The following is a 15,202-nucleotide window of genomic DNA, read 5'->3' on the forward strand; positions in this document are numbered from 1 at the left end:
ACTGTCTATAATAGAGACCCTCCAAAACCTTCCCACCCACCACCTTGCTTGACTCTTGCAGCCCTTCATTAACTCAGCATGCATCCGCCTCTACCCTGTGCCCCTTTATAACCCACACATTACACTCTGCTCTGTGATTTTGCTCAATCAAGGAACAGGGTCTTTTGCACTGGCGTATGCCAGCCCTTGTCACTAATCTATACCTTGACATTAACCACTTCAGCCCCGGAAGATTTGACTGCAAAATGACCAGGCCATTTTTTGCAAATCGGTACTGCGTCGCTTTAACTGACAATTACGCGGTCATGCGACGTTGCACTTAAACAAAATTGATGTCCTTTTTCCCACAAATAAAGCTTTCTTTTGGTGGTATTTGATCGCTTCCGCGGTTTTTATTTTTTGCACTATAAACAAAAAAAAAAACGACAATTTAAAAAAAAACAAACAATATTTTGTACTTTTTGCTGTAATAAATATCCCCATTTTTTTTTAAAAAAAAGCTAATTTTTTCTCAGTTTAGGCCGATATGTATTCCTCTACATATTTTTGGTAAAAAAAAAAAAAAAAAAATCGCAATAAGCGTATATTGATTGGTTTGCGCAAAAGTTATAGTGTCTACAAAATAGGGGATAGATTTATGGCATTTTTATTATTATTTTTTTTTTTTACTAGTAATGGCGGTGATCTGCGATTTTTATCATGACTGCGACAATATGGCGGACAAAATTTTGACACATTTTTGGGACCATTGGCATTTATACAACGATCAGTGCTATAAAAATGCATTGATTACTGTAAAAATGACACTGGCAGTGATGGGGGTTAACACTAGGGGGCGATCAAGGGGTTAACTGTGTTCCCTGGGAGGTGATTCTAACTGAAGGGGGGAGGGGACTGACTAGAGGAAGTGACAGATCATGGTTCCTAGCTAATAGGAACACACGATCTGTCATTCCTCTCAGAACAATACATGGATTTGTGTGTTTACACACACACTTCCGTGGTCTGTCCCTCGTGCTCGTGATCGGTGGTGGCCAGTGGTCATCGCGAGCATCGGTACCCCTGCTGTGCAGCAGGCACGTACCTCCGGAGGCACACACGTGCCTGCTATCCCGATCCCGCGAGCCGACATATAGCTACGACGGTTCACGGGATTGTGCCGACCTGCCGCAGTATAATGATGGTCGGCAAGCGGATAATTAGCCCCCTTATATTAGCCATTGTCTGCTTGACTTGACTTCTTCATTTGTTCCTTCAAGAGAACCCATCACGGTGGCTTATGATAGCTTATCCTTCCAACCATCTCATCCATCAGTACTGAGTTCACAGTAGCAGTACTACTCCCAGGGCTGGACAATGACAGCTACCGGCTTTGGGAGCCTTGGCCTTTAAGAGGGAGTTTATAAGGTCAGAGGTGGCAATAACAATCTAAGCAGTTATTTTTAGCTGGGCTGTGAGTGAAAAGATTACTAAGCCAGGAATTTTCTAAAGTCATGCATGGATTTGCTGCAGCAATTGCTCGCCATAATATGTTAAGCAGCTGGTCCAGGAAGAGCAAGCGTGGGGTCAACTGTTGCATGTAGAAATGTACGCCGCCATCACAGTGGCTCCGGAACTGCCAGTCTAAAAGAATTTCCAGGATCGGAGTGCTTGCTGAGGATTTTGGAACCTGTGCTAGTTATTCTCGAAATATTTGAATGTTGGCCATACAAAAGTCAATATGCTTAATTTCAGCGATCAGTCGGTTTTGTAAATTAATTAAAATTGTAAATTGAAAGACTGTTTTTGACAGATCCTTAAAGTGGACCTTCCACTTCAGTGACAATTCTGCTTATTCAAATTGCTCCAACCCATTCCTAATGCCGCGTACACACGATCGGAAATTCCGCCAGCAAAAGTCTGATGAGAGCTTTTGGTCGGAAAATGCGACCGTGTGTATGCTCCATTGGACTTTTTCCGACCGAAAAATTGAGAACCTGCTCTCAATCTTTTGCTGGCTGGAATTCCGCCAGCAAAAGATTGAGAGCAGGTTCTCAATTTTTCGGTCGGAAAAAGTTTCGATCGGAAATTCAGATCGTCTGTACCAATTCCAATGTGCAAAATTCCTACGCATGCTCGGAAGCATTGAACTTCATTTTCTCGGCTCGTCGTAGTGTTGTACGTCACCGTGTTCTTGACGGTCAAAGTGAACTTTTGTGTGACCGTGTGTATGCAGGGCAAGCTTGAGCGGAATTCCGTCGAAAAAACCATCCAAGATTTTTCCGACAGAAAATGCGCTCGTGTGTACGGAGCATAAGGCTTCATTCACACTGCAACTCTTCTAAAACGCTTTTCTTTTGGCAGGGGAAAGCAGCATCAAAAACGTGCCTAAAGCTGTGTTTTTTCAAATGTATTTAGGCGTGTCGAGCGTTTTTTCGTTTATTTATAGTCCAGGATTTTAGTACATTCTGGCCATTGAAATGAATGACTGCTCAAGCACTAAACGTGTTTAGGTGTGTTGGGCTTTTTTTGCAGCAAATCGCTCCTCTCCTGAATGTTTTTTTCTGCCTCTAAATGCCAGCATGGACACATAGGCTAACACAGGAAAATAAAATGTCATAATGATTTTAGTGTATTTTTAGCAAAAATTGAATTTGATATTTTCGGGGGGCCCTGTCAGGTAGGCTGTGATCTTTAACCGCAAGCCCTGGTGGCTGGCTTAAAGTGGTAGTAAAATCTGTATTACCACTTGTACCTACAGGCAAGCCTATAATAAGGCTTGCCTGTAGGTACTGTGAATATCTCCTAAACTTGCACAGTTTAGGAGATATTCAGAGTGCATGCAGCCGATGACATCACCGGTACATGTGCTCTGAAGGTCCGGCTTACAGTGCTGGACCTTCACAGCCCGTGTCGCAAACGGCAGCTCCAGCGCGCAGGCGTGGGAGTGAAGTCATCGCGCCCCCTGGCACTCATGTAGCTGGAGGCTGCAAACCCAGAAGGAAGACCGGGGGAAGATGTCAGCCATCTCAGTGTTGACATTGTGGCAATAAAGGGCTTCGTTCTCAGATAAGTCTATCATAATGTGCTAGTATTCGATGCATGCAAGCACATTATGACATTGCCTTGCAGGGAATTTTTTTTCTTAATCACCTGCGGTTTACAACCACTTTCATGGCACGTACACACGACCGGACTTTCCGTCAGAATAAACTCTGACGTTTTTTTCAACGGAGTTCCGCTGAAACGGACTTGCCTACACACGATCACACCAAAGTCTGATCGTTTAGAACGCGATGATGTACGACGGGACTAGAAAAAGGGAAGTTCAATAGCCAGTAGCCAATAGCTGCGTCGTTTTTGGTCCTTCGGACTAGCATACAGACGAGCGGTTTTCCCGATAGGAACTGATTCCGTCGGAAAGATTTGAAACATGTTCTATTTCTAGGTCCGTCAGAATTTTCGAAAGAAAAAGTCCGATGAACCCCACACTTGATCGGAATGTCTGACGGAATGATTCCGTCGGACCTTTTCTGCCGGAAAGTCCGGTCGCGTGTACGCGGCATAAAAGGACTTAATGCATGGTTGGCGACATTTCAAAAATTTTATTCAAAGAGAGTTTGCAGTCTAGCAGGTGTGAGGGCTGTCACACAAACACTTACACAAAAGCATCAATTGTCAATAAAAAGCAGTCAATTAAAAAATGTCTAAAGCCTCCTAAGAAACAAAAAAAAAAAGAGACGTTGTCCAGGATATCCTCTTTTTATCTAGAGATAGACACAGCATCCATTCCCAGTTATAAATGTCAAAATCCCCCAAAGGGAAAATATTCTGCGCAGACAATACAAGGTTCCTTCGCGTTCTTCCATCTTTACTGCCCGCCGATGTCACTTCCTGTCTGGTTACCCTATTCTCAGCCACGGGAGGCTTAAATTTAGTCTCTCGCTGAGAACTAAGAAAACAGGAAACAGCGAAACAAGTGAAGGTACAAAAAGGAGGTTGGCAGACGCTGAATCTCGTCTTTCTCATGGCTGTGAAAACGTCCGATTTTGTGAAAACAATATTTGGGCAGCAAAGGCCTGAAGATCCATCAGTTCTTTCAATTTTACTCGAATCCAAACTGGTCAAAACTTCTGCAGCTCGACTGTATTTTATACAACTTGGGTGACTTTATTTTGTTACCAGCAGGGTGAAAAGATTGGCGCCTTTTATATAGATTGGTTACATTGGCGCCCAGGTGTGTGCTCAATAGCACTTTTCTAGACAATACAACATTCTTAAGGCTCAGTTCACATATATGCAAATTATATGCAAATTATATGCGTTTTGAACCGCATCTGATTCGCATGACATGTGAAACAACAGTTTTTCATTGAAGTTGTTCACATATATGCAGTGCATCTGCCGTGTGAGCACTGCGGAGCAGTTCAGATGCAAATTCCAGGCTCATTACCTTCTATGTGAATGCTTCTGAATCACGTCACTAGTTTTGAGCAGGAATTGAGAAAAAAAACAGCATGGGGGGGTCCCCCCCCAATCCATACCAGGCCCTTATCTGAGCATGCAGGAAAGGGGAGAAACATGTCCCACCCCTCCCCCTTCTGTACCATACCAGGCCACATGCGCTCAACATGGGGGGGGGGGGTCAACCTGGACATCCTGGATTGATGACATCACGAGGGGGCAGAGTCACCTGTTGAGGTCACTGGGTGGCCCCGCCTCTTAGTTTATTTAGCGGCGGGAGGCGACGGGGCTGTCAGACGGTGGAAACCAGCTGCGGGTACAGAGCTTTTTTTTGGGGGGGGGTTTTGGATGCGTTTACCTGCCAGCCCAATTGAAAAGATCTTTTAAGACACACTGGCGTAAAGTAATTGTAAACCCACGAACAAAACAAAACAAAAAAAACCCCTGAAAAGACAAAGGTATAACGAGCCAGCATGCATAGCACACTAGATCATTATGTATTACTTACCTTAGATCAAAGCCCCTGCAGCGGTCCTCGTTCACCGCTCCGGCCGGCGACATCGCTCCCGGAGTTACTTCCGGGTATCACGGGCTCTGGCCGGAGTCGCGATGACGTCACTCCCACGCATGCACTGGAGCCACCGATAACGGCACACTCACTGAAGCAATGGCACGTACGTGCCATTGCTTCAGTTTGCTTCAGTGCGCATGTGCCGATGACGTCAGCACATGCAAATACAGGGAATACAGGTTTAGGAGATATCCGGGGTAGCTACAAGTAAGCCTAATTATAGGCTTACCTGTAGCAAAAAAGTGTGTTGTAAGGGTTTACAACCACTTTAAACAAAATCCTCAACTAACGTCTTTGCAGCGGCAGGGCCGTGTTTGCAATTGAGTATCAAAAAAGTCACAATACCTGTTTGTGCTGCTTCCTAAGCTGTTACTACACCTCTTCGATTTCAGCCTCCTGGACTTTAATCTAAGAAGATCCGAGTCGTCTGGTGAGGGGTATGTGGAAGCATACCCGTGCTCACATTCTGCAAATAGAGGGAAAAAAAGAAAGATTAACCACTTTAAGACCGGGCCTATTTTTCAAACTTGTTGTTTACAAGTTAAAATCTTTTTTTTTTTTTGCTAGAAAATTATTAAGAACCCCAAACTTTTTTTATTTTTTATTTTTTTCGAACAACCTAGAGAATAAAATGGCGGTCGTTGCAATACTTTCTGTCACACTCTATTTGCGCAGCGGTCTTACAAGCGCATTTTTTTAGAAAAAAAAATACAGTTTTTTTAATTAAAAAATAAGACAACAATAAAGTTAGCCCAATTTTTTTTTTATATTGTGAAAGATGATGTTACGCCGAGTAAATTGATACCCGACATGTCACACTTCAAAATTGCGCCCGCTCGTGGAATGGCGACACTTTTATCCTTAAGAATGTCCATATGCGACGTTTAAACATTTTTACAGGTTGCATACTTTGAGTTACAGAGAAGGTCTAGGGCTAGAATTATTGCTCTCGCTCTAACGATTGTGGTGATACCTCACATGTGTGGTGTGAATACCGTTTTCACATGCGGACTCTACTCACATATGTGTTCGCTTCTGCATGCGAGCTCGGCGGGACGGGGCACGTTTTTTTATTTTACTCTTTATTTTTACACTGTTATTTAAAAGAAAAAAAAAAATAGAAAAAAGCATGACAGGATGTCCTAAATATGAAATCTGGGGTCAAAAAGACCTCATATTTACACTAAAATGTAATTAAGAAAAAAAAATTGTTGTTTGAAAAAATAAAAAATAAAAATGTCTCTTTGAGAGCTATGGGCGGAAGTGATGTTTTGACGTCGCTTCCGCCCTGCAATGGTATGGAGCTGAGTGGGGGCCATCTTCCCCTCACTCAGCTCCATACCACAGAGGGGAGAGGATGCAATCGCCTCCGCTGCTGCCGGCGGCTCCGGTAAGCGGCGGAGGGCATCTGAGCACGGCGGGAGGGGAGGCCTCTCTCCTGCCCCCGATAAAAGTGATCTTGCAGCGAATCCCCCTCTGAGACCACTTTTATCTGAAAGCGGAACACCCACTGAAGAAGAGGATACCGGAGTTATGGCAGCTAGTTGCTGCCATAACAGCGATATTCCTCTTCAAAGTGCCGCCGTATAATGACGGCCAGCGGTCCGTAAGTGGTTAAGACACAGGCAAGAGATTTAAATGGTCATGTCAGAGTCCTGACCTCAATCCTACTGAAATGATGTTGTGTGATCTAGCTTTAAAGCAAATGATTCAAAATATTTACTTGCACAAATACAGTATTGTTTGGTGTAAAAGATCAAAATACACCCTAACCTCTGAGTTAAGGCCCATACACACTATTAGATTTTCTGCAGACTTTTGTCTTCAGATTTAGTGCAAGGGTCTGCCTGATGCATACAAATTGAAACTCTTTAAGGTTTGACCTCATATTTATGGTTTTGGTAAATCTAAAGTGAAAAAAATCTAAAGAAAATTGTATAATGTCTATCCAGCTTTATTGTTAACAAATAATGTTCTGCTAGATGCTAAATATAAGATTTCTCATACTTTTGCCATCAATTACAATTACATGGGTTCCTGCATTTGCTAAAGAAAGAATGGTAAAACATAAAATGCTTCATGGATTAAAATTCTAAAGGGAAATTTGATTTTTCTTTTTCGATATATATACAGGGGGTCCCCGGGTTACAAACAAGTTAGGGACTGTAGGTTTGTTCTTAAGTTGAATCTGTTTGTAAGTCGGAACAGGTACATTTTTTAAGTGTAGCTCCAGCCAAAAAAACTATTTTTAAGCTTTTTGGATAGCATAGGGAAGGGTTAACACCCCTGTAACATTTGTTTTGCTGTGTGTGCCCCTGTTCAGAAGATTTCACCTCCCTTTCTGTCCCAATGACAATTGGATTTTGAAAATTTTGGGTTGTTGTGGAAACAAGGATTGGTGATAAAGCATCAGTGGAGGTACCTTTTCCCCATAATAGCTCTTACAGGAGTGAATTTCCCTTCCTAGGGGTAGATTTGCTCTCACTTCCTGTTGTCTCCCTCCGTTTGTAAGTAGGAGTCGTTTGTAAGTCGGATGTTTGTAACTAGGGGACCCCCTGTAATAATAATAAATTATTAATAATAATATTCAGGATTTAAATAGTGCCTACAGTTTCTACGGAGCTTTACAAATAAATAGGAATGGTAAAGGAAAATATAATAAAAGGAACAAGACAAGGAGGCAAAATAATCCTCCAAAAAAAGGAAAATCGGTTGCATGTGATTTTTCGTTTACAGTGTTACTAAACCCCGGACCCTGCTTTCACTATATCCGGTCTCCCACAGTACACAAAACATGGAAATGCAATTATCTTTAGTTAATATAAACTGCTAAATATCTTTTCTCATCAGCAGTATATAGCAGTCTCTGGTTAAAGCTTGTAGGAGTTTTCATTCTACTCTGATTGCCCTATGAAGCTGCAGGACCCCTGACCCTCTGTTTGGGCAGTGCTGATTGGCCCTGTGGTGATCACATGCACCCTCCCAAGAAAAAAAAACTCTCTAGCAATACACACCAAACTGAGCATGTGCAGAGTGCCCCCAAGGGCTCTGTCTTATCAGGAGATTGATTGGAGACTGTGGAAGAAGGGGAGGATCAGAGAAGACAGGATCAAACAGCCTTTTTTATACACAATGCAGAGAATTAACCCCTTAGGTTAAGTGAGTATTACAAGCATGCTTTACTGCATATACACACTGATTTTATCGTTGTGGGTTTTTATACTGGTTTTAAAAGCTTTTTTTCTATGAACAGTTAAAAAGATTTATTTTACAAATGACAATTTGTAAAAATAACACTCACAGAGCATTGTGAGTTTCCAAAAGAGAGGAGCTGTTTGCTTGCAGGGGTACACTCTCTGATTGAAACTTTTTATGGCCCTATGAAGTCAGAAGGTAGTTGGGGGAGGGGGAGGGCAGTGAAGAAGGAAAGGCCAATTCTCCAATTTATTAAAGAAATTTACTCTCTCAACCAGCATCGTCTATTTTTAATCCTTTTGCTGCTAGCATTAGTAAATAGATAAAACAAGTAAATATGATATACTTTCCTAAGTTTTTGTTTTTTTTACATTTCTTCAGTTACGTCCTGGTTTCCAGGCCTAAGCAAAAGATTTCATACATCCCAGGAGTTTCGGGAGAGGGGGCGGGTTTGCACACCCTCCTGCCTGCATGCCTGAGCTAAGGCCAGATGGATTCCAGGAAGTAACTGTTACATGAATCATCTGCCCTTACTCAAGATGTCCACAGCCAGAAATGCTAGGGGGTTGTTTTTCACAGTGATTTATCAGCCAAATAAAGCACAAAGACATGGATGGATGTGTGCTAAGCACACCCACCTGACTGCACACCTGAGCTAAGGGCAGATGGATTCCAGGAAGTAACTGTTACATGAATCATCTGCCCTTACTCAAGATGGCCACAGACAGAAATGCTAGGGGGTTGCTTTTCACAGTGATTTCTCAGCCAAATAAAGCATGAAGACATGGATGAGTTTAATTTAAATATTAAAATGTGTTAAATAGTGTTTTTGGTATGTGGTGTTTAAGTTGAAAGCATGGGGGTTGCTTGAACTCTGAAGCAACTTCTAGCTGATTGATGGAAATGTAAGTATGAGGTTTATATATAATAAATAAAAAGCTAGTATTATTGTTGTGAAAGTGAATTTTTGTCCTTAATTTTTTTTAAAATCATACAACGTATTTACAGAAATAATAATAATGTGCATTGATGTTTTAAAAACATTGTTTGAATGTAAAGTTTATTTTTAGATGTACATGGGGGCAGCCATATCTACTCATTACATATTGAGACTCTTCTGCTTCTGCCCTAGCAGATTGGGTATGCATTATGCACCTCTTATCTTACAATTCAGGTCTGACTGAAAGCAATGCACTCTCTATGTGGTTGAGATTTGGGGGCTGATTTAATAAAGGCAAATAGGCTGTTCACTTTGCAAAGGAATTTTCACTTAGTTTAATAAATGCGTTAATAATTCACTTTGCAAAGAATACCCAATCACATGCAAGGAAAGAAAAAGAAAATACATTTTTGCTTGCACGTGATTATATGATGGAAGTCAGCAGAGCTCTTTCACTAAGCCAAGGGAAAAAAAATCCCTTGCCAAGGGAACAGCCTATTTACCTTTACTAAAGCAATCCCTTTATTAATGCCGTTGTGAAAATATGGCACAGCAAGCATTTAGAAAAAAATAAAGCCACATCAAGTCACTTTAAAGTGTATTTAATAAATTTTATTTGGATAAAAGTAAGGACAGTCCATAGTTCCTGTCTTTTTTTTTTTTTTTTTGTTATCTGTCCCCCATTGAATAGATTTCCCCTCACTTCCTGTCTCCCAGACATGACAGGAAGTGAAAGGATGCCTGACTATACTGAGGTTAATTACCCTCTTTGTCAATTGTAATCGCAACAGGTGTTTTCATTGGAAAATTCACCTCTTATTTTGGTAAAAAAAATCTTTTCTTTTTTTTTTTTTTTTTTAAATCATTTTTTGTGTTGGTGACACAGACAGCAATTTAATAGTGAGTAGTGCTGGATTGCTGCTTTAATATTTTAAAGGTCATAGGGTTTGTATTGTAGCCAGCTGACAGTTCTTTTTCTCCTAGAACCTCTGTGGATGGTCCTAGAAAAACATAAACGTAGGATAAGGAATACAAAATTTAAGATGACCAAGGAAAAGCCAACATGTCTCCAGGTTTAAAAATCAACCTTCCATATAATGCACAGCTCCATGTTTAAAGTCCAGAAAAATGTTTTATTTAGGAAGAAATTCATATTTTATATATATATATATATATATATATATATATATATGATATAATATTTTATATGGAAATAATATGTTACTTAGGCCAGGGTAAAGCCAACATGTTTCAGGTTATGAAAGTCCCGCTTCTTCAGAGCTATAAACATATGAAACCATGAATATTATCAACAATGTATCTAAAACTATATTAAAACACTATTTTTTTTTTATATATATATATATATATATATATATATATATATATATATATATATATATTTATTTATTTTTTCACCATTCCAGGTAAATAAGTAAAAAAATTAAATATTTTTTTTTTCCATTTAAGGTATAGAACATGAATATATTAATTCATGTTTCGAAATTGTAAATATTTTAATATTGTTTTAAACATGTCATTATATTCATGGTTTTATATGTTTATAGCCCTGAAGAAGCGGGTCTTTCATAACCTGAAACGTGTTGGCTTTACCCTGGCCTAAATAAAATATTATTTCCATATAAAATATTATTTCCTAAATATATAATTTCCTTATAAAATATGAATTTCTTCCTAAATAAAACATTTTTCTGGACTTTAAACATGGAGCTGTGCTTCTATTCCTTATCCCATAGCGAAGAAAACCTGATAGAGGTTCTAATCCTACTTTATCCAGGAAAAAAGAAATCTGACTATACAAACAATTAAAGGTATACATTACAGTGATGGTTTAAAATATATACTACAGAAATTCATTTTTTAAAAACTAACCATTGTATAGATACAGATCAGTTCACATCTTAAGATTTGTTCATGCAGAAATACAAAAAAAAAGCCTTAGGGTTCAATCTTTTTCAAGTCGGAATTAACAAGTTGAAAAAAAAAAAAAAAGTATTTTTCACAATTTTAATATTTTTTTACATCCTCCCGAGGAAGGCATTTAAACCGTTAAAATTTTTAGAATGCTATTTCCTTTTCCAGAAACCCTCTGATGGAGGGGAAAATCCATCTAGTTCTAATTAAGACACCATGAAATTCTTTCAAATATCTCCCGAAGACCGACCATTTTTTGTTTTATAATTCATGAAGAAAATCTTAATTAAAAAAAAAAAAATAAAAAATCAGAACAGGGACATAATGGTGAAATGAATACCAAGAGTGTCTCTCTGCACAACAGACGAGAGCTGTACCTTCACAATCCACTATGACATCACACAAAATCAGTCAATACACAAATAAGCCTTCAATTCTAGGCCAAGCCATGGTTTTCCATTGATTTACATAACAAACAATAAATAAATAAACAAAGTAAAATTAACAAACAATTACCTCTTTCTCTTCTTTCCAAATACTCGGCGGCATCTAAAAGCGCTTGAATATTTAACATCACGCAATCCATCGCACGATATATTTTTTTTTAATACAACCCTCAAAAAAAAAAAAAAAATCTAATTTTTTTCTTTTTTTTTTTTTTGTCCTTAAAACACCCGCACAAAAGCGTGAAAGAAACAAAATGTTCAAAGTGGGTGACGTAAAGGGGTGGAATAAATTCTGCTGTCTTGCAGAATTCGATGGATCTGGGAATAGGGTTTTGACAAATTGTCTTCAAGAAGTTTTGCAAAGCAGACAGGGCCCTATCCAAGCAGCTAATCAGATCTCAAATGCAAAAAAAGAAAAATAAAAAAAAGGGAAGGCGAGGAGGTGACGGCAGGCGTGAAATGGTCTGCGGTGCAGGAAAAGAAGGAAGAAGGAATTAAAAGAAAAAAGAAAAAAAAAGAGATAAAGTTGGAAGGAGTTGCAGCAGAGGATCATGTAAAGCTCCAGCCTGCATTGACACACAGACCAGTTTGTTTACTTCTTGCAGCAAAGGCAGAGAGGGCTGCTCCCATACGGGCTCGCTGCAAGGGCTGCTGGGTGTTGTGGTTTTTTCATCCCCTTAGCTGCCGAGTCCACAGACTTAACCCCATCACGGCCACAACATTTTTAATCCTGCTTCTGATATCTCTCAAACAAAACCTAATGCAAGGAATCTACCAAAATTGACCTTCGGAAATTTGCTACTTGTTTAGCTGTTATGCTGATCCTGCAGCTTCAGCACTTTAGCAGTCAACAGCCAGTGATTTGAAGGACTCTTGGTTTATTATTATTATTATTATTATTATTATATGGAATTTATTTAGCGCCACCAGCATACCTCCCAACATTTAGAGATGGGAATGAGGGACACCTACTAGCAAATGTATGTAGGCATAGGACACGCCCCCTGTCACACCCCTTTAAAGGAGAATTAACCCAAAAAAAAGCTTAATTAAATCCACAAGGGACTTTTTTTTTTACCACTACTATTCCTTTATATTGGCTTATAAATTTATTGGCTTATAAAATTTACAGATGCAGCAATTTATAATTTGGATGAAAGGTTTAGCACTGGGAAACACGTTTTGAAAGATAAAAAGTGCATTTTATATATAACTATATAGATCAGACCAAAATGAGGGACAAATGAGGGTGAAAGAGGGACATTGCTCCAAATTAGGGACAATTGGGAGCTATGGCAACCAGCGCATTTTTATCATATGGGATTTATATAGCGCCATCAAAGTGTGGGGGTGCCAATAATTGCCAGTGCACCCTAAGCATCTGTAACTGCGTGCGTCCTCGTGCGCACCAAACTGCATGCGGTTCAGTCCATTTTTGGAAGAGTCAGGGACTTTTGTCCGCGTTTCTTGTGCATAGGGCAGCCCACTGAAACGAATGGGCTACCCTGCATGCGACGTGTGCAAATACACATCAAACGCACGCACGCCCGCGCAGTAGTGTGAACCAAGACTGTAAAGCCTCGTACACACGATCGGATTTTCGGTGGGGAATTGTGTGATGACAGACTGTTAGCCTAAAATCCGACCGTTAGTATGCTCCTTCAGATAATTTTTGGGCAACTTTCCGCCAACAAATGTTGGATGGCAGGCTAGTAAATTTTCAGCGGACAACAGTCTGTTGTCAGATTTTCGTATCGTGTGTACACAAGTCTGCCACGCAAAAGTCCAAAGTGTAAACACGCATGATCGGAATCAATGCTCACCAAACACGACATTAGCTGAAGGTGCCCAAAAGGTGGCGCTCAAGAGCTGAAATTTCACGTAGTACATCACTACGTTCGTGTTTGTTGGCCGACAATTGTGTGCTGTTAGTATTCAATACAAGTTCTTGGCACATGCCTTTTGGACAAACGTCTGACGCTCTGTTGGCCAACAATCCGATCGTGTGTACGAGGCTTAAGACTCCATACACACTGTTAGATTTTCTGCAGATTTTTGTCTTCAGATTTACCAAAACCATGTAGTACAAGGGCCAGCCTGACTGCATACAAATTGAAACTCTCCTATTAGATGGTTTTGGTAAATCTGAAGACACAAATCTGCAGAAAATCTTATAGTGTGTATGGGGCTTAAGCTTACTGAACTAAAGAATTTTCTTGCCTGGTTCACACCTATGCATTTTTCAGTATGTTTTCAGTTTTAGTCCTTATTCACACCGGTCGCACCCTGTTGTCAGCAATGGAACTGTTCAAATCATGTGACATCGACTTTGTGGTGCCGCACCGATTTGAAAAAGTAGTTCCTGCACTACTTTTGGTGATGTCAGGTCTGAATGATGCATGAAGTCACACAGATGTCAGCCAGGTTGCACCTGAAGTCGCACTGACATGATGCTTTGCTTTCAAGTGAAGTCGCACGATTTCAAAGCTGCATTCAGTGTGAACCAGGGCTAACAGGTTTCCTATGGGTCATGTTCACATCTCTGCGTTTTCCACCGATGAAAGGGTCAGGGTCTTTTTTTTTTTTTCCTGCAGCAGGTTGCGTTTTTGGTTCCATAGATTTAAATGGAAACGCAGCGGAAACACATCAAAAATGCAGTGCTTAAGTTTTTGATGCGTTTCTGTTGCGTTTTTTGGCTGGTTCCTCTCACATGACAACAGACACCTCCCAAATATATGAATCACATCAAAAATGCATGTGAAAAAAGGCTAAACACACCGGGAAAACCCATCAACCGCAACCTGCTTAGGCGTTAAATACAGCACCCCTGGCTGAAGCCGGTGTCCAGCGGTTTTTTTTCCATTCCTGCGAAGTGCAGTAACATTCCAGCATAGCGGTTATACAGAAACCGACTTCTGTACAACCACAGTGCCCCTACATTGATTGAAATGATGCATCTATGGGCAGCTTAAAGTAGAACTATAGGAAAAACTCATTTAGGATATAGTAAGGGAGGAATATAACCCATCGGATTTTTTTATTTTTTTTGCCATCTGTGTCCCATTGCAGAGATTTCCCTTCACTTCCTGTACCATAGCAAAACAGGAAGTGAGAGGAAATCCCTGCAAATTAGGGGGATTCCTTGGGGCCCCCCGGGATCACCAGAACTAGTGTCCCCATTGGAGGATTTCCCCTCTCTTACTTTTCTGGGGACAACCCAAAATGTAGGATTTTCTTTTACTTTCACTTTTAATGATAATAGTAAAACAGGACAATTAAAGAGAGTGAATCTCTTTAATGAAGGACACACACAGCAAAAAAACAAAAAAAAACAAAAACAACTGACATGCGTCTAATCCTCTCCACTCTATCCAAAACTAAAAAGAAAGTTTTGCCTTTAGTTATACTTTAAGGGATTATCTTTACTAATATATGTACTTATTTATTTATTGCACAACCATGATAGGCATGGGAGATTAATTGATTTGTTTTATTTACAGTATTACATAGTTACATTGAAAAAAGACACAAGTCCATCTAGTTCAACCATAAAAAAATAAAATAAATAAATAATATCATACAATCCCATATACCCAATCCTATACCCACAGTATTGTACAAGTTAGTTGAAGTATTGCACAAAATGGCAGCAAATTTAGATGTCTTCATTTC

General features: G+C 39.9%; 1 protein-coding gene across 2 annotated transcripts in view; it reads right to left on the bottom strand.

Moving 5' to 3' along the window:
* The window catches only part of MXI1 (MAX interactor 1, dimerization protein), a 51,466-nt gene that overhangs the window by 25,670 nt on the left and 10,594 nt on the right, over nt 1-15,202 (bottom strand). The window contains exons 1-2 of one of the 2 annotated variants that reach the window (XM_073595906.1): nt 11,601-12,155; nt 5,360-5,480 (exon numbers count right to left, since the gene is read on the bottom strand). In XM_073595906.1, coding sequence (XP_073452007.1) covers nt 5,360-5,480; nt 11,601-11,670 — 191 coding nt within the window. In that variant the 5' untranslated portion in view covers nt 11,671-12,155. Of the gene's footprint in view, nt 1-5,359; nt 5,481-11,600; nt 12,156-15,202 lie in introns of those variants that run through there. The other variant, XM_073595905.1, reaches the window with a different exon arrangement.

The sequence above is a fragment of the Aquarana catesbeiana genome, linkage group LG08 (genome assembly GCF_042186555.1).
Source record: "Aquarana catesbeiana isolate 2022-GZ linkage group LG08, ASM4218655v1, whole genome shotgun sequence".
Classification (NCBI taxonomy): Eukaryota; Metazoa; Chordata; class Amphibia; order Anura; family Ranidae; genus Aquarana; species Aquarana catesbeiana.